The sequence below is a fragment of the Pholcus phalangioides genome, unplaced genomic scaffold (assembly GCF_987345545.1).
Source record: "Pholcus phalangioides strain wild (caught in Gottingen) unplaced genomic scaffold, Ppha-v1.0 ptg000039l_1, whole genome shotgun sequence".
Taxonomy (NCBI): Eukaryota; Metazoa; Arthropoda; class Arachnida; order Araneae; family Pholcidae; genus Pholcus; species Pholcus phalangioides.
The window spans coordinates 1,646,849-1,668,469 of NW_028301625.1; the positions used below are offsets into that span (position 1 = coordinate 1,646,849).

General features: G+C 33.0%; 1 protein-coding gene across 1 annotated transcript in view; it reads right to left on the bottom strand.

Annotated features, from left to right (window-relative positions):
* Positions 1-415: 415 nt before the first annotated feature.
* HDAC11 (Histone deacetylase 11) overlaps positions 416-21,621 on the bottom strand; it is an 80,057-nt gene continuing 58,851 nt past the window's right edge. Inside the window, exons 8-10 of the mRNA XM_089254043.1 lie at positions 11,585-11,654; positions 4,868-4,976; positions 416-690 (exon numbers count right to left, since the gene is read on the bottom strand). Coding sequence (XP_089110169.1) covers positions 538-690; positions 4,868-4,976; positions 11,585-11,654 — 332 coding nt within the window. The 3' untranslated portion in view covers positions 416-537. The remainder of the gene's footprint in view (positions 691-4,867; positions 4,977-11,584; positions 11,655-21,621) is intronic.

Here is a 21,621-nt window from a genome sequence, read left to right on the forward strand (position 1 = left end):
CCTCCTCGGTTCTGAAGGGAACTTCAAATTTTACATTTTTTTACATTTATTTTTGACTGTTGTATTACCTAAAATTAGTTTCTGCTGACAGATGAGTATGAATGAGAAAATCTAGAATAAATTTTGAGATCTCTGAGCATTTCATTTCTCTAGGTAGACTTTTTTCAAACTGCTGTCTAGTGTCTCCCATGTTCCATAGGCAATGCAAGAACTGAGGAGATTAGCTGCTAGAAGTTATACCAATCACTTTTATAACTTTATCATGTTTGAATAAATTTGTGATCAGATACTTATCAGACATACTAAAAAATCTGGATTTTCAGCAAAATCTTTTAAATTTCGCATCTGGGACACAGTATACATTTTACTTTTAAGAACTTCAAGGATGATTGAGAATTTTATCAAAGAGTAAAAATGACAATAAAAAAAACATTTTTTATTACAAATACATTGCACATAAATACATTTCAACTTAGCAGATAAAACTTATGAAAATTATTTTCATTCACCAAAATTTCTATAAAACCACTTCAATATTTACTGTATGATGGATTTTTCAAACAAATTGATAATTGAGTCAGCAATAATTCGTGCTGTGGATTTTTGATAACCACCACTTGTCAGCATGACTATTGGTTTACGTCGATTTTTGGCAATAGTGAAAACCAACTCATCTCTTCTAATTATTCCCTAAGAATAGACAATTATATATGAGCAAAGCAAATTATTTTTATCATGTTTTCACCAAAGTAGGATTTACTGAAACAGTGTATCTGTTACAATGCAGACCTATTCAAAAATTATGACAGTCGTACAAATAAGTGTCAGCATTACACAATATTTGTCCTGTTACAGATCAAGAAATATGTTAATAATTTCCAAAAAAGAAATGTCCACTTAACCTAACTGCTGTAATATACAGATGAAAGAACGAAGTTCAATGATGTCAAATTGAAGGCCATGCATTATATTGTTCGAAAAATCATCAAATGTTTGATAGCTTTGTTGAAAATATTATTCGTCTGATTTAATTTTAATTAGAAAATTGCTTAAGGTTTTTAATGAAATCTATAAAAGTATTTTTCATAGAATTAATAGTATTATTATTCCAAGGAGCTTATTTGTTTAAATAATTTAAACAAAATTTTATATAACCTCATTAGCACATATAAAGAAACAATCATCTGTTAGAATCAACTGTCATGTTGATGTGAAAATCCAGCTCAAAGAGTGTAATTTATGAATTGAAATTCTAAAATTCATCCTGGATTTAGTTGATCAACCTTAAAATTCTACCTAGGGTACACTTGTACCGTCATGCAAGCATAGAATTTGAATGGATTTCATTTCAAAGTTGATAACATTTTTTACACAAATGTCATTCAGAAGTAAATTTTCATTAATTTAGTTGATAAATATTTGTGTACAGTTTATAGTTACAAATAATATCCCTTCCCCCCACCCCAATGGAAATATTAAAAAAATAGTTTTCAAATGAAAAATAAGAGATATCACTGCTATTTGGCCATGGTTTTTTGTTAAGTTCTAATGTTTCAGCCACATCTGTGACAAGCATTTTCAGAGCTGAAGTTCACTGTCAAAATCAGTGTAACCCTCAACTCTTAAGATATTGCCACTGCTGTGGTTGAAACGTAAGAACTCAGCAGAAGACCATGGCTAAACAGTCTAGTAAGCTCTTATTTTTCATTAGATGCTGGCCATAAAAGCCTATGCTAACACAACAGTCATCAAATTCACTTTTCATGAAAAAATAGCACAATTGAACATTTTGCAACCAGTTATGTGAGAAAAAAATACAGAGAAAAGAAAAATTGTCCAGTTTTCATATGTTCTGTTGGACCAAATGGGTCATCATATTGGCTTTTTTTTGGATATAGTTATCCATCAGTTATTGTTATCAAAAATCCCAGAGTCCTGATGTAATAACATTAAGCGGTATGGACTGTAATTTTCTTTGAAAGATATTCTGAATTTTTGGTTATCCTTGATGCTTAATTAATTATTTCTGTTCTGCAGGACATTTAGAAATTGAATGAATGCACATACATCACAGTTTATATATGAAAATTAAGAAGCTAAAGAAATATTACATTTATTTCTACATAACCTTAAGAACTTAATATAGAGCTGTGAGAGAATAATTCATAGACATAAAGCAAGTAGTTTTTTACTTGTTTCGTCACTCACAAATAAATGAATTTAGATAATTTAAGGTAAGCTTTTTTTTTTTCTTGCAAAAATTAATGAAACATAAGGCTTTCATGGCCATAACAGGATAAGAATTTTTTTCTCTATCAGACTATTGAACTTTTCTTAAAATGTTCTAATTTTTTTATTATTTTATTTTGATGTTACACCCGTGAACAACCTGTGCTGATTTCTCCATGACTTCCTAGATTTATTCCACATGAACAATTACAATATATTAGCTAAACTGTATTTGCTTTGGAACTCTCATTGCCTAATATAACTGAAAATTTATTGGTTGTTCATGAAGCATAGTAAACTTATGCATTCACAGCCTGTTTCTGCCTCTTTGTTTAGAGATTATTTACATCACAGTTACAGTTTATCAATCAACTTTTTGATTAACTCTTTATCACTCTGATATTTCTTCTGAAAGTGGATTTGTCCAAGTTTTTCGACTACTTTCTTCCTCCCCACCCCTGTGTGGGACTTGGACCTATCTTTCCAGTTCCATCCTCTAACGATAGTTTTCGTCATCTTCCCAGCTGTTCACAAAAGCCTCCAAAATATACCCATACTCCCATCTGGGCCAACTTCGGTCATCAAAAAGTTAAAGATAAGTTATTGAGCACATTGCAATATTCTGTACTTCCAAAGCATTATCATCATTAATAACACAGAATCGGCAGTTGATTTCTTTGTGCCATTTTGTTTTAATTTCAAAATGGTTTTAATTTAATTTCTTTGTGCCATTTTGTTTTAATTTCAAAATGGTTTTAATTTAATTTCTTTGTGCCATTTTGTTTTAATTTCAAAATGGTTTTAATTTAATTTCTTTGTGCCAAATTTGTGTTTTGGGAGGCCTAGGACTCCTTGAAACCCTAGGCTGATTTATTTGCTATCTTTGAGTGGAGCCTGGCATCAGTATTTTCTCTATAGCCAATAGCTGTTTCCAATCCTGCTTTTTTCAATGATTAGACGTCACTTTGAACAAGAAACTGGTTTTGCAGCTTCAAGACGGAGGACAATGAGTTTGCTCGCCTCTCCAAGTTGAAATTGTTTGTCCACAGGATTATCTTTGCAACCATTAAATTTAAAAGTATAATTCAAAATAAAGTTTTGAAATGACAAGTAGTTTCTTAAATATTATAAATTTTTTTGAAAGGTTGAATACATAAAAAAAAGTAGAAAAATCAAGTTTTTCCACTAGTGCCCATGAGCTTCCAATTAGTGAAAAAATTTCATGTATTTAAATACAATACTCACTGAGATATTTGACTTCAAAGTTTTGAGCATTTGTCATCAATAATTGAGAGCATGGTTCACAAACGTTGATAAAATTTCAAGTGTACATTTTTTTATTGTTACTAAAAAACAAAAATCACTGACTTAAAAACAGAATAAGTTTAATTCACAATAATACCCTTAAAAGTAGTATCCTTTCCACTCAAGTGGTTTCACAATCCCTAAAATAGAGATTTTCAAGCAAATACAAACTTGCCAACAGAGCGATAAGTTGCAAAAACATAGCAATTATACATCTTCATTATCTTGATAAATATTTCATTTAAAAATATAGAATTTTCATAAATGACTTTCTGGAGTATGTGTTCTTAATTTTGCTGATTAGACATTTCAGCAAACTTAGAATAAAATGTTATATATTTTTCTTTCATGCATATAACCTCTCAAAAGAATGGTAACAATTTAAGGAACTGCTCATCGTTTGAAAATTTTTTGTAATTAACTTTTTAAAGTCAACGGCTGCAAAGATAATCCCATGGGCAAAGAATTTGAATCGGCCAGTATGGAATGCTTTTCAAGTGATACAATTTTGAATTGAAAATTTTTTTATAACTTACAATGTACAATCGTTTGACAGTTATATATCACAATATATATATTTTTTTCACTCATATAGTCTGACCCATAAGCTGCATAGTTAGGTATAATTTTTAACTGAATGCACTGTACATTATTAAGAAAGTTATTCATAGTGATCATGACTGAAAAAAGTATTTTGAATTATAGTAGTTTCCAGCTGGTGAAAAACAACTGTTTACATGATTAAAATTTTCAAAAAACAGTAGTGGCCAGAGTTTCATTGCAGGCATTCAAACTATATTAATTTAAATAAAAGCTTTTTTTGCATACTATATCAGATCTATTACTTATTTTTGCAGAAATAGACTAAGAATAAATGCCCCTCGTTTGAGTGAGCCAGGCATGGGTACAATCAACTCCACAGCACTATGCAAAAGTCTGGCCACCTCTGTTCTACAATGATAGATAGCTGAACCTTGGTACATCACCACTTTTAGGATCCTATTAAAGGTGACTTGATAATGAGTAAGCCTAATTTGACTAGTGAATAGGACAAAAAGTGCCTCAAGAAGACTTGTGAGGTGAAATTTCAGCATTCAAACATGATGCTAAACATGGGATAACTTAACAAAGAAAGCCTATTCTACAGGCCTATAAAAACTAATGTTATAGGCATGGTATGTAGAAAGTGATAGATGATATACCAAGGTATTGTGCATTCGAGTTGTTTTCAACTCATCTTCACATTTTTAAATGAACAGAAGGAAGTTTTTATTTTTTTATTTTGTGGGAATTTCTTAATGAATAAGTAAATAAATATTGTATGATAACAAACCTCAGGAGATATGGCCATGTGACCTAGAGGATCACCTCGTAATATATCAGTTCCGGCATTGTAAACAATCAGATCTGCATCAAACTCATTTAAAGCCTGTTCCAAATGACTGAATATGAATACAAAACAAACCATTCAATAAATATTTGTAATTTTAGAGGAATAATGAGCTATCTGTAAGAAAAATTTTGAAATTCATATAAATGACATTATCATGACATTACCCATTCTACAAACCAAAATGAACTAACTAGTCCTCTGATCCCAAACAATAAAACATTTTTTCACGTCTTTTTCCATTTATGAACTCTTGATTTTATGAAGTTGTTATTCAAGTTTGTGATAAGGAGCATTGATAGTTCAGTGCATATGAAAAAATATCCTTCAAATAAAATTTAAAAAAAAGTTATATAATGTGCATTTATAGGGTAAATGTTTATGCTTTTGTTTTGTTTCCTGATAGGTGTGAAAACTTTTATTATTAAAACCTTATTTTACTTTTAAAAAAAATGAATAGAATTTTTTTTTTTTTTGTAATGATATTATGTAATTGTTCTGTAATTCCAAAGCAGAATCTTTGTATTTGCCTACATTTCTCTTTGCTACCCCTAAAGTCATTCTTCCGCTTTTTCGGGGCTTAGTCCTGGACTGGAGTCTGCCATAAGGTTTTGGAGACCATACCTACAGAGTGACATAGACTTGGTTGGGGGGGGGGGGGGGGTGCAGAAATGAGCCACGCTCACTCTTGTTGGTTTACAGGGCTTGAGCTATGAAGAGACACTTGATTTTTTTAATATGTTTACATTGGAAGAGTGCAGTTGTCTGAGGATATGATTGAAGGATGAACCATGAGTTATTTATATACTGTCAATTGACTGCTTTTACAAGAGAATGCCAGTATCGATTATGAAAGGGACGATTCCAGGTTAGGTGTTACTGGGAATTTTTTTTGTCTAATAGGGTTGTAAATAAGTGAAATAGCTTAACCTCAGGGTTCGTGAATTCTAACACAATTGACACATTCAAAAACAGGTACGATAAACATAGTGGGATAAATCAAGAAGCTATCCATGCTTGGAAAAGACAACCTTAATTTTTTTTATGGGCAATGTATTATATTTTATCGTAATTATTGTTTTTCAAGGTAATTGCTCATTAATTGGATGTTTAGATATATTTGACATCCACATTTTTTTGGGTATCTCTTTTCAGCCACCTCATTGGGCATTTTGCCTGTTGTGGTCATTGTATTTGTATTATATCTAATAACCTCCATCAATTCACCTATTGCGTTTCTCAATATGTGTTTTGTGAGATTGAGGTATAAATTATGTATCGATTGCATAATTATTTTCATGCTATGTTTTTATTGATATGCAACTCTTCTGAGCAAAAAATTTCCCTCACAGAAAGCTATTTTGAAACTTGTTTTTCCTTCGTTTTCATTAGTCTCTTACCAAATTTTGTGCCATTCCACTTGTTGTATCGAGCTACAGGTGGCTTGGAATAGCGTTATTTTAATTATGGTCTTTCTACATATAATCTGAAATGTATATTCTCAATGAAAGTTTTATTTCCCCATTACTGATTTAGTTTGATATGCAAAGAATAGAATATGTTGTGGAATGCATGTTTATAATATTCCAACAGTATATGTAATTTAGTTTCTCTCTCTCTCTCTCTCAAAAATAATTAACCACAATGGAAACCACCAAAATATGTTTTGTTTTATTAATGAAAAATATGATTGATTTTGAGAGGAAAAACGTTTCATACTGGGTACAATAGATGGCAGCAACACACATCTACATCTTCAATGTTTAAGTCTATTTCTTGCCTTAGATTCTATTTTAATCTTCAAAGGAAGGTCCTTCCCTCACAAATATGAAGATTAAAAAGGGTAAAAATTAAGTTTTAACTTTCTTCACTAGCACTCTTCCTACCCCCCTCCAATAATTTAATTTTGAGTGTGGAAATAGATGTGAATTCATCTTGTTAAAGCTATTTTTCTCACACTCAGTTAAATTCAAATGATAATACATTCCAATCAAGATTCTTGGTGGGAAGGAATGGGAAGTACTCATTAAATGTGCAACCTGGGTTTTTATATACAATGCATACATAATTAAAGTTCCCATATTCTGAGTTGTCTAAGCTTTAACTATTCATTGAAGATTGTGAAACTTCAGGAATGTCTCTCTTAATGAAGGATAGGGAGAGTTTTAGCAACCCCTTCAAAAACATAGCTTTTGCTGCAAAATCATTATGTTCACCAGCAAAGCATGTTCTTGTAAACTAAACATCATACTCTTTAAGTGAAGAAATAAGAATAAAAATGTGTATGCTGAAGATGCATGTGTGTTTAGTTATCCAGCTATGGGTATATAAAACTTAAGCGGTTTGGTCACATGTTTGTGCTAAAATTTACATAGTAAATGTTCTCTGGTGGTTAATGTTGGAACTACTTTTTTTGCATCCAATCTTTCCCTTGTCTTCTCTAAGATATTCCCAAAGTTTTGTAGCTTTCTGATGAACAATAGTTCGGCTACAGACAGCTCAGAACAGGTAAGCTTGAATTATGTACACCCTGTGTGTGTACAATCAAGAATGAAGTCATCTTTCCCAAGTCTTCATGTTCAATTTCTTTCAAAAGCAACACAAAAATTTCTTATATTTTTCAAATAAAGACGTATATTTTGAGGTCGTTTTGGAATTGATGATTCTAAGCAACTCCTAATCATTCAATTTTCACTTGCGAGCTGTTCATGAAGTTTTTATAATTACCAGCAAAATATACCTCAAATGTGCATGTTTATTATTTCTTTACAAGCCAGAACGATTCTTAACCCTTGCATTTTGGATTTAAATACCATGTTTGAAAGAGACATATTGCTGTTCATTCTTCAAAAATGATAGAAAAGTAACTAAGTTTGCAAACAATAAATATAATTTTTATACTATTCAAATCATATAAATACAGTGTGTTCCCTGAAGTACAACATTCCATATTTTTTAAATATTGAAATTTTTTTTGTCATATAATAGCATTCAGGGTACTTCATTTGCTTAATATAACCCCTCAAAATGTTTCTCCTCTGGATACTTCAACACTTGGCAATTAAAGAGTTAAGGAGAGATTAGAAGTTGAAAAGACTTCTGTTCAAAATTATAAACTTTTAAGAACAAAAATTTCTCTTAAAACCTTTGTCATTATTAGCTGAGGATTATTTAATGTTGCTCCTAGATTGAAATATTCAGATCATTTACTTTTTAATAAATATTATCTAGATACAACAGTTTTGATCACCAAGAATTCTTCAACAGCGGCCCATAAAATATCTTGACTTTTGCTTTTGAAAAAAAAATTCTTTCACACTTCTTCCAGTTGGAAAATGCATTTTATTTTTTCATGATACACTCTGTTCAAAATTCTGCTATTCAAGAATTGGACTTATGTAGTTTACTATTTTGTATTATCAGAAAATGCAATGACCTCCTAATCTTTGCACGGGAAGCTTGCTTATACAAAAAAACAAAAAAGAAAAAACACATTGTTATTATGATGATAGATGTAATCTCATTCTTTAATCTGGGTGTAATAAATTGAATTCCTTTTTTATCCAAGCTCCAGTTCTCTTATTTTCTCATTCACCTCAAATTACCAAATATTTCAACTTTTAAAATTGAATTTGAGCATCATAAAATTTATAAATGAATCGCAACTAAATGAGAAAGTAAAAAAATATTGCCTTTGAGTTTTTCAATGCTGGAGAGTTCCATAATTCTATCTAAACTCTCAAAATTTACTTTAAAGTATAATTTCAAGCCAGAAATTACCATTGTGGAAGAGTAGGTAAAAACTTTGCCTAATAATATTCAGAAAAAATCAACAAAAAAGGCATATAAAAGGAAATTACAAAAACTTATACATTCCTCATCCAAGATCTCAGAAGTGCACTTGCCTCTGCCGAGAAACGTTTGTATTTGTTCCATTTAGAACCAACTCAACATGAGGGCTTTCACTGTGCTATGCCATTTTCCCCTAGCAAAATTCCTTTTTGGCGTACCATGAGAAAGTCCAAATATCACCAGGACACCCTCAACAAGAAATTTTCTAAATTAACATCTAATATGGCTTCTTTGTCTGTACCTCCATCTGTCAACAAATCTAAAATAGTTAATCTAACTGGAATCCAATAAACAGGCCTGCAAACTAAAGCCTTAGAACTGGGTATTAATTTTTGTGACAAACCTAAATTCAAACCAATCAACTTTATTGCCCATATACACACATCACATATTTTGAGTGACCCATATAAAGAATTAAAGAAAGATCCATCTGATGCTCCTGAAAGATCCATCTGAATTGAAAAAATTGAAAGAGGTCATAAAAACAAGTCTCTCTCTTCCTGATTATGTAAAAAAAGAGCATAATTCCATCGAACATCATTTCCTCACGTATCTATGGCCTACCCAAAGTGCAACAAACCCACATTATCCCTCTGTTCCATAGTCTCTAACATAAGTACAGCTTCATATAACCTCGCTAAATTCCTTGTTCCAATTTTCTCTCCACTCACTAAATCAAATAACACAATTCATCAAGCTTCGCTCAAATCATATGTACAATTGAACCCAAGCAGCTTAATATGGTGTTTTTTGACGTAGTATCAATGTTCACTAACATTCCCATAACTGGTAGTACTAGATGTCTAGAAAGAGGACTTAAAACACACAATTTTTCACAGCCTGAAGTAGAAGAAATAATCTCATGTTCACACATGTGTCTCACAAACAGTCTTCAGTTTGATGATAAGTTTTACACCCAGACAGATGGTCTAGCAATGGGAAATCCCATTTCCCTAATTTGGTGCGATATATATATATATGGACAAGTTCGAGAGTAAGCTATTGAACGTCGTGCCATTCTCGTTTTATTGGCAATGTGGATGATACTTTTGTGCTTCAGGATAGTTCCAAAGATGACTTGCAGCAATTGCTACTCATGAATGATATAGACCCTCATGTTCAACTCACAGCTGAATTTGACACAAATAATGAACTACATTTCTTGGACGTACTAGTAACTAAACAAAAATCATATTTCCAAACCTCTGTCTATCCTAAGACTTTCTCGGTCTCACTACCAGCTCATTTTAGATCTTGCCATCTCATGCAACAGAAACTATCAGCATTTCATACTTATGTTGTGACAGCATTGAACATCTGCTTAGATCAAAACACATTACATTGTGAACTTGAAACCATTAGAGCAATTGCTAAAGACGTGGGTTCAACACCAAGATTGTTGACAAAATGAGTAGAAAATTCATGAAACCAGCAAAAGAAACCACTTTGGTAAATATTACTGAGAAGCCACTCAATGAAAATGTAGTTATACTATACGATCCAATAATCTAACTTAAGATCAAGCCGATTCTCAAAAAGTTTAACCTAACAACCATAGACGTTCCTACTAAAAACGTTAGTTTTAAACCCCTAAAGATGCTATACCACAGAATAAACAGTGGGGCATTCATTACATTCCATGCGGTGATTGCCCTCTTATTTACATAGGACAGACAAGGAGGCCCATAAAAACTAGATTAAATGAGCATGCTCGTTGTGTTAAAAATAAAGAATGTGAAAAATCGACCATTGACACTCACTGCTGGCAAGAGGGTCATAGATTCAAATTTCAGGAAGCGTGAGTTTTCCATAAAATAAAGTCCACGACTGATTTAAACTTCTGCATAGGCACATATATTAAGGCCTTTGAAAATAAATTAGTAAATGACAATAAATCAACACCACTGATCGCAGCGCTATGGCTAATGTTCATTACGAGCAGGAATTGTGAGAAAATTTGAATAGACCAATCAAATAGCTCCATTTCACAAGCAGCCAATCAGGACATTATAGAAGACTTACAAGCAGGCGCTCAGCTTCATTTTAGTCACAACATTTGACACAAACAGATGTATATTTTTTCTTTCTGCTGAGCAACCGAGAGTCAAGATTTGGTAATCAATCCACGTGAATAAGAATCTTCGGTCAGTGCGATAGTTTATCTTCTGAAGACGACACCCATAGCATTTCGAAATTCATAAAGAGTTTTTGTAATTTCCTTTCATTTGCCTTTTTCATTGGTGATTTTTTCTGAGTATGTACCATTGTATCTCGCAATATTTGAGAGCACTAGTGCTCCTTGGGTAATTTCATCTAGGCTTCCTCGCACTAGCTGATTCACCCACGGCTACAAAGAATAGTTTAACAAAGAAACAAAACAAAGCACAAAATAGGAATATATGAACCACCAACTCACTATAGCGCCACCTAGGAACTATGATGCAAATTTTGATAAACTTTAGTTTTATGCAATTAGCTATGCACCAATCACCATTTTGGGCGAAGAGAAAGAGTGATCCGTGGCAATTGTCAGATTTTCCAAAAACCTTTACTTCTAAGTTTCATTTGTATGAGAGGGTCATATTCATTAAAGTCAGAAATTTTTCATTTGCTAGTATGACTGCATTTTCCTTTTTCTTCTCTTTTGGAGAAAATTTTTATTCATGGTAGATTATTATATTCTGTAAAGTATCATTTATATCAATTAAGAAATGTAGCAAATTCCATAAATGTAGCAAATCCATATTACACAAATTGATAAGAAATGTAGCTTATCAACTTGTAAAGTAAGTGGACTCAAGAACTTACCGTGATATTTTAGACAAATATTCTTGATCTTCTACCATGTGTGTCAGTTCTACTGATCTATTGATGGCTCCTGTGAACATAATTTTAAATTTTAAATAAAAACTTCATTAAAATTTCACTATACAACATGACTAATAAATTTGAATGGATTTTTAAACGATCATAAAAAATCAACAAATTGGCATACCGATTTACTGCTCATGCCCTTAGATTCATCAAGTCATTATGTTGATGCAAGGGAAAAAATAATTCAAATTCTTGCCAATAGGCGGCTCTATTTGACGTCACATTAACAAAATGCATGAAAAAGTAGATTATACCGCAGGGATTTGTTTTCATTTGGGAATTTACACCAAATGGGCGCTTCCTACCAGTGTCAACATCGCAGTCTAGAGACACACTAATGCAACTAAGATGCAATTCAATTTGCAATCATATTCATCTGGAAAAATTTATTTATAAGCAAGAAGTTAATTTCCATTGTGTTTAATAGGGATTAAATTTGCTTATACCAAGAAACGAGACTATGCAGCACCACCTGTCAGCAAAAAATAATTCTTTCAGAAAAAGAAATAGACTTTTTGACAAGCGCAGGGGTGGGAAGTGACAAAGTCCATTTCGGAGCAGCAAAATTCATGATTCGGAGCAGTTTTGGAGCAGCAAATTGAGGATTCGGAGCAGATATTTATGAATTGCAGCAGCGAAATTAACAATATTTTCGTTAACCCTCACCCCTTTTCAAAATAAAACAACTGCACTGTCTTTCGTTATCAAACATCTTTTCATCAACTTGTTTTTTGTTTTTGGTGTTTCAGGCTTTTGACACCTTGTTTGAAAAACCGGCTGTCATAAAACTTTTTGCACCAGTCTATTTAAGATGATTTTTGCTTACTGAGGGCACTATTTGCTGTCTGGAACAGCTGCCCTTCAAATGAGCTAAAAATTTTCTAGTCTTTATATAGATATTATAAATTTTCTATATGAAGTTTTCAATTTTTTTATACTCAGAAAGAAATTGTTGCAAAATGGGAGAGAATTTCGGAAGAATCAACATGATGGTTGGCTATTCAGCACTCATTGTTTGGCGAGATTGGCGATTCAGCACTCATTGTTTGGCGAGATTGGCGATCTGGCACTCGTTATTTGGCAATATTGGCGATCTTACTCGTTATTTGACGATTTAACACTCATTATTCGATAACATTGGCGATTATTCGGCAAAGTTTCTAAATTAGCAAACGTAATTCGGCGGACATGCTCTTTTTACTCCCGGAATGAAATTTTTCCACAAAACATCGGGATTTGATGCAATGACGATCGACTACAATAATTTCTGCTGCTTCCAGTGGCGACTTTTTTTTTTTTTTTAAACAGAAACTGACTCGCATTTGTGCTTTAAAGCTGAAAGACCATTGCAAACCATCTTCAGTTGCACGATCACGGATATTATTGGGGTTTCGTGATGATGGGCCGATAGTTTAAATAAGGCGATAGTTGAAGTACAGTGGAATAAAACACGCTCTTTTTGGAAAGAATTGTTTCGCGGCAAGCAGGAACAAAAATTTTTTGACGTCCTTTCCGAAATTCCGGGCATACTGAAGCAAAATTTGCTATTTGGTGCAGAAAAATACGAAAATACCCTATTGGAGCACGATGGTGCAAGATGTTAATTTTGGCGCAGTGCGGCACAGAGTTCTCATCCCTGCATGTGTAAGGGTGACAAACGTAAAACGATCAACTGGTACATCAATTTTTTTGATTTTTTAAAATCAGTCCAAATATATAGGACACCCGGTATATCACTCTGCAGAATGAAAGGAAATAAAATTGAAAGTTAATGTCAAAGAGGTACTGGAAGATCTGGTGTTTTAGTTCCAATTAGGAAATATTAAAACCCGTTTCCCAACATGGGGCAATTTGAGTTTTTCTATGAAGACTTAAAACTTTCCGAACTCCCTTCATTTTTTATATCAGTTCAAACTTTTAAACAATTTCTTGATGACTTCCTCCCCCCCCCCCTTTTGGAGGAAGGTGTTTGACTAAGGATTCTTAATGTTTTGTGTTCCACGGAAAATTTGTGCCAATAAAATGAAGGCTACATACTTTTATTAAAAAATAATATTCTGTGTATGACATTGTAAAATAATGAGTTAATTTTTTTCTCACCCAAGCTCACAGACCCCCCCCCCCCCCGAAGTCTCTTCGAAAACCACTGCTTTTGATTAAGTAAAAGTAGACAGAAATGGGGAAGGGACGAAGACCCCCGGTTCCAAAATTTAAGGGGAACGAAGCAAAAACTAACGGTTCTTACATTTGGAAAAAAAAGAGAAAAAACTTCAAACTATGAAGTTTCACTGGTGGGACATACCCCTTGAAAAAATTACGGGGGACATTTGGATTTATATGCTTTGGTTGGGCATGATCTAAAATAGGTTGGGAAACACTGATTTAAACCTTCCCTTCACTCATTAAAGATAAGATATATTTGACCATGAGCTGGTTGTTCATCATCATACAATACTGTAGGGGCCGTTCATGTATTACGTCATCACTGATGGGGGGAGGGGGTTTCCAATTTGCTGACTTTTGATGACAAGGGGGGAGGGGGGGTTTGGATAATGCTTACGTGATCAACCACCCTTTATGGAAATATGAGTTAGGATTCAGAGGGGCAGAGCTGATGACGAAATTTTGCTGACAAGGGGGGGAGGGGGTCAAAAATGGCTAAAAATTTGCTTACGTAATACTTGCACGGCCCCATACACACCACTATCCAGATGAAAACATCTGTAACATTGAGATTCCCATGAATTAAATTTCATTCAGCATAGAAAACAAGTACACAATGCATTTAAAATTCTTTTAACACAATTATTTTCATAACATGAAATTAATGAAAATATTGATGTGTGAAATTATGAGGGATCTTATACAGGGTGATTATAATTAAAGTGGCAATTGCAAAATGCTGTAAAGTAAGAACTATTGATTGGTGAGAATGACTCGAAAATTTACATCAAAGCTATGAAATTTTGTTTGGCGAAGTAAAAAAACCATAAAAAATTACCAATAGATGGTGTTGTACTTTGAAATGCAGGAAATTTGCTCACAGAATGGAAACAATAGTCAGCTAGGGTAAAAAATGGCAATTTAATTTGCATAGAAAAATTTCATGATTTATGGAAACATCTTTGAGCTTAGCAAGAAATGTTCAATATGTTTTCACTGTATTCTACTACAAGTTGGAAGTGTGAAACTGCATGTTCCACAACAGATCAGAGTGTGCCAGTGGTGATGCTGTGAACATGGTGTGTAATGTGAGCGTTCAACTCAGCCAAGTTCACAATCTGACCACTGTTCACAACATTCTTGAGGTACCTCCGCAGCATTACCACTCGATCTTTGTGAAACACACTCGGATCTGTTGTGGAACATGCAGTTTTAAGCTTCAAACTCATAGCAGAACAGGGTGAATAACGTATTGAACGTTTCTTGCATAAGTATAATGTGTTTTGCGACTTCATTTTTGTGCTATTTCCATGAATTATGAAATTTTTGCTATGTTAATTAAATTGTCATTCTTCACCATGGCTGACTATTGTTTCCATTCCGTGAGCAAATTTCCCATGTTTCATGAGTACAGCGCCACCTATCGTATATTTTTAAGAGTTTTTTCCATCACAGCATAAATTTCCATCGAGTCAGGAGTATTCATGAAAATTTTTTAGTTATTTTGACCAGTGGTTCTTACTTTACAGTGTTTTGCACTCACAATTTTAGTTATAATCACCCTGTATATTGCTGAATGTTGATTCCATACACTGAATCAAATACTAAAATCAGTTAGATGAATAAAAAATAATTGCCCAAGTTACATCCATATTTGTTATGGGCATCTTATTCTCAGCCACCTCATTGGCATTTTGCCTGTTGTGGCCTTGTATTTTTATTTATTAATCTGATGTTATTCATATATAAATAAGGTACACTGGGGTAAGTGGAGTCCAATATAGTTTGTGAAATTCAGTTATCTTCTGGAAACTGTCCTTGGAGGAATTTTCCTTTTGTGTTTACTCTATTTTTCAGTAATAATGTGTTTCGTGGGCTAGATGCTCATACAAATTAAAAGGAGATTTCATATGGAAAAGTTAGGTTTGTGATCACATTGCAACCTGTTGTTTTTTTTCCATTTCAACTATTTCTGAAAGTGTGAATCAGCTTGATATCAGTATTTTGGTGTATCAAGTTCTATTGTCCTTATTACTTAATCTGTCATTTTAATATGATTATGACATTTATTTTAGGCAAAGTAGGAATTATGGGGATTCCACTTTCCCCACTTTTTGCCTGTGCTGGGGTAAGTGAAACCCAATGAACTTATGCTAACCCTGTACTTATTTGCATTAGCTTTAAGTTATGATGATTTGGATTCAAGTTTAGCTCATTACTAATTACACTTTAAATTAAAATTAACTCGGGGTGGGCCAACTCACCCAGGTTCTATACTCAAAAAAATTTAACCATTATCAGAAATAGAAACACAATCTCAGCAAATGACATGATACAGTAAATCACGCAAGACAACATTACAGTTACAAACATAATTTTAATAAAACTGAAACTATTATGAAATTTTAGGGGGGGGGAGCCCTGTTAAGACAAAATACAAATCACTGGAATTTAAAGATTAAGAACATGGCTGGGAGAAACACATCACTAGGGTGAAACATGGATTTAATAAGAATCATATGAGAATTAATTTACATGGGGAACTATCATCTGGGATATTACGAAAGGGGTCTTAGGGGAGGAACAAAAATTCGAATTGATAGTCAATCAGTTTTCACTTACTTTAAAGTACTTTACTTTAAAGATTTATGTCCGACACAGTCTCTGAGACTTACAGGTTGGTGAGTCCCTGGAAGGTGAAGGTGATCATCACAGCTCAGCAGTGGCCAGTTGGGGCACTGTTTATCTGACATCTCAGATGTCCCTGGGGAGTACACCAGAGGATGTAAACTGGGAGGAGATGGCAGTTGCAATAACAAAGTGGCCCCACGGATTGGTACCATGAAGAGATGGCAGAGGTCATGCTGTAGTGGCTTACCAGGAGGTGATGGCAGTAGTAATGATGAAGTGGCCCATCAAATAGGAGACAGCTATGATGAAGTGGCCTAGCAGATCAGAGACATCTTGGCCAATGGATGGACACTGAAGTGAGGGCAGAGGCAATGCTGTAGTGGCCCAACAAGAAGGAGACAGCTACTACAATGACGAAATGGCCCAGCGGATCAGTGACATCATGGCCCTCGGATGGGTACGACGAAGAGATTAATGGGGAAAGACGGGCACGTTGGCCCATGGATATCTGGATTTTCACCATCGAAAAAAAAACAAGAGCCTCTGAAATTCTTGGAGTTTGACTATATAATGGTCCATTCCTCGCCCCCTTGATTGGATGTGGCAAGATCAGCTGACCGCTTTACATCAGAGTTTGAGTGACAGTTCGTCCAGGGTACCACCCCTTTCTCTTCCGGAACAAAAAGCCAGGGAAAAAGTGCAGTTTTAATGGTGATTCATCAAGAGGAATGAGAGAGAAAAATTGTGGTTCTCTGGCTGAAAACATGAATCGACATGTTTGAGGACCTGACAAAGGATTTTTATAAAACTTTGAATTTTGACTGAAATTCTGTGTCAAATGGCCTGAAATTTGAGATTTAAATTCCTTGAGCTATTCCCCATCTTTGGGTACCATTCATGATGTAGGGGAACCGAGTTAAGAGGTTGAAAAAGAGAACTAAATTTTTGTGTGCGTGCACATAGTCAATCATATAGGAAGCTAATTAAGGTGATTAATGAGTATGTCTAGTTTTCTTTCACGTGGGGGGTACATACCTTTGATGGGGAAAATTAATGTGTGAACATGTGAATATGTTAATGGAATAATAAAAAATAACACTTCAACATCAATTTAATACATAATAATGATAATAGTAATTAATTGAGTGTACATGTTGTGTGCTTTTTTTTTAGTGTGGGCCACATATTACAATAGGGAGCTTTTATGTGTGTATCTGATGAATGAGTGTTCATTATAATAATCGTAGCAACATTTTCTTTCAATTTTTTTTTGGCAACAGGCCATTGTTGTTTACAAACATGCTATTGGACAGCTCCTGCAAAATAATTAAATACAAGTGTCGTATAGATAAATATAAGGCAGAAACTCAGCTTTTGAAGTTGTGGGAACAAAGAGAGTGGTAAATATGTTATGGTAATATAATTCTAGATGAAATAATACACAAAAAATAAGTAAATGTGTCAGTAATAGGTTAAAACAAACATACCAAACAAATGAATAGAGTCGCCATCTATACAGAAAAATACAAACTAAAAACACTTTGTAAATAACTATAATGGAAAATTCTGGATGCAGCGCATGTAAGGATCCGGTGATAGACAAGAAAGAATTCTACAAGTGTTCAAAATGTCAAGAATTTATGCACCTTGTATGCATTGGAGTGAATGAATCTGCCTTCAGGAGGATGTCTAAACAGGTAAAAAACTTTATTTGCAAAAAATGTGAAAATGAAACAGTGAAAAGTAACCAGGAAGATACTGACAGGCGAAACTGGATGGATAAATATGTAGCAGAACTTGAAAGGAGGTAAGAAAGACTATTGAACAAGTAACAGAAACAATACTTCAGAGGCAACAAGACTTGGACAAAGAATTGAAAGAAATTATAAAATCGGTTGAATTTACCTCAAAATGCTTAGACAATTTCACAGGGCAGATGGAGAATTTGAAAGATTTAATAGAACAAACCATTGAGGAAAACAGAGTTAAAATAGAAAACAAGAACCTGAAATCTGAAATAGAAGGGTTGAAGTACTGCATGAATGAACTTGAGACAAAAAGCTGGAGGAACAATATTGAACTAAATGGAATACCAGGTAAAAATGTAAGTGAATTAATAGAAGCAGTAAAAACACAGTTGGGTATCGAGGAAACAACAGAAATTGAAAAAGCACACAGAGTTCCAACACGTAATGAAAATATACCAAAACCAAGCAGATTTAATAGCAAAAACTCAAAAAAAAAAATCTGGTTACAAGAAGCCAGGAGTCAAGATGATCTTACAGCAGACAAGATAATGAAATATTTCAAGACACCAGAATTTATGTGAATGAATACCTAACCATTGAAAATAAGAAATTATTCTACCTGACATAACAATAAAACAAGACTCAAATACAAGTTTGCCTGAGTGAAAGAAGGAAAGATTTTTCTCTTGAGACAATAATACAAAAGTAATTTGGGTACAAAATGAGGAACAATTAAATAAATTAGAGGCAAATGCCAATAACTCCTGAGGACTCTTTCGAGAATGAATATCAAAAATCTCTGGAAGAAATCAGAGAAGTCAAGAAATTCATCAACCAATATGGAAAAGCAGATAGATCATTAACATTTCTTGTTATAAACATTCAAAGTCTTAAAGCATATTTGGAGAACTTGTTAATATTTTTGAGAATATTAAGTGAACCAATAGATATATATTATATGTTTAAGTGAAATATGGATTGAATATGATGAAATATTCAACTACTATATAGCAGGCTTTGAAGATACAAATGACTACCATTGTCATATAAACTATAGAGCTTATAATAGATCAGGGAGAGTAATAATGTATATAAATAACAAAACGAAATCTGTAAAGAAAAACCATTCAAAATTTGTCTCAACTGAAGAATTATGCATTGGACTTCCAGATTATATGATACAGATATATTATTGCTATACCGATCACATTCTTATAATAATTTTTTAATGAAGAACTTGAATCAAACATAAAAAACAATACATTAATAGTTGGAGATATTAACATAAACTTACATAACCTAGAGACAAAACTTCAAAATACCTATATATAATGGCAATAAATGGATTTGTACCCTTTCATAATAGCAATACAAGAGAAATTAATGAATCTAAAACATGCCTAGACCATGTTTTTTACGGAACAAAAAAAAACAAAAAAAAAACACCACACAAAAGTTTCTGGTATACAAAACTCAAATAACAGATCTTTATCCAGTAATAGGATTTATAAGTTTTTTACAAAGGAAACCAGAAGGAAAAAAAATGATCAAGAGATTAACGTTTAAATATAATAAATTACAATAAATTCACAGATTTTATTGCAAATATAAATTTGGTTGGTGTCATTTGATCATTTTTATCGCACCGTGGTCATTTTTTGTGCATGAGGGCTAATTAGACCGGTACCTACAATTTATTGCCAATTCCGAACGGCAACCTTGTTTTTATACTCATCGAGAGGTTGATGCACTAACCCATAGTTTCCCAAACTTTTCATTCCATCGCCCCCTTCTTCAGAAATATTTTTCTCTCATCGCCCCCCAACTCAATTGAACCCATAGGATCCTATGTTAAATTCGTAGCTTCTATCGCCCCACCTGGACCATTCCATCGTCCACCAGGGAGCGATATTGCCCACTTTGGGAAACACTGCACACACCTCGCGACACCTCTAAACATCCTTTTGTACTTTAGGCAAGTATCTTATCGACCTGGGCTACCACGCCCTTTGGTTGGTGTCCTAGAGGAAAGATGTCTAGAAAGTAAATACAAACGATTTTTGGATATTATAACATCAAACTAATCTCTGGACGAAACAAGTTAAAATGAAACCTAAAAAAAGCAAAAACAATTGGATCACTAAGGAAATAGTAAACAGAATAAATTATAAAGAAAGATTGTACAAAAAAATATAAAAAAACATTTAAATACTGTTTCATACAAATTAGATTACAAGAAATATAATAAAGATCTGAAAATGTATATTAAAAAAATAAAACAGGAGCACATTAGGGATACATTTAGGGTATGTGGGAACAACAAGAAACTGCAATGGAGATGTATCAATCACAATGTTCTGAATAAAAATGGAAAGCACAATACACTTCCAATCTCTGACAGCAATAAAGATCTAGCAAAAAAATTCAATGAGGAAAGAACAAGAAACATAGAAGAAATGGAACTATATATATAGGCACAGTGTGATTGTGAGGAGGAGCAAACAATAACTAATTCTCAAACAACTTCACGTATTTTTTCGAAATTAATGATAGTGAGATTCATGGGATTATAACAAAGTGAAAGATTAACAAAGCAAGTGGTTATGATCAAATAACCCCTAAGATGTTGAAAATAGTTACACATTATCCACATAGATATAATAAAAAACCTAATCAACTCATCTATATTAAATGGATTCTTTTATACAGAGTTAAAATATGTCATTGTACATCCCCTTTATAAAATAGGAGAGACAGATAACTTATTAAACTCAGGCCCATATCAATTCCCATTTTTTCAAAAGTAATAGAAAAGTGTATGGAAAAACAGCTCATAAGTTTCCTAAATTATCAGAACTATCTAACACTTAACCAATATGGGTTTCCAAAAAAATAAAAATACAGAAATTGTTATTTTAGAATTAAATAACTATTTAAACACCAGATTTAACCATAATAACAGTTTTTCTTGATTTGAAAAGAACTTTTGACTATGTGGATCTAAGGGTACTAACAGAGAAATTAAACTGGTTTAAAACATTATTTTAATAGAAAACAAGCAGTTAAAATGGGTAAAGAAAACAGTACATTCCTAGAAGTAAAAAAAGGAGTCCCCACAGGGATCTGTCCTTGGGCCAATATTGTTTCTTGTTCACATAAATGACATATTCAAACTAAATATAAATGGTAAATGAATCTCGTTTTTGCAGACCACACAATATTTTATGTTGAAGATACCAAAATTACAAATTCACTAAAAAAGCCAAAGAGGACCTATACAAAATCAACACCTGGCTGATAAACAAACTAAATATACAAAAAAAAAAACAAATATATTTGCTTAAAAACAAGAAATATAAATAATTTAACTAACATAAAATTCAATCCACGATCAGTCCATGTCTAAATATTTCACAATATAATTGCCAT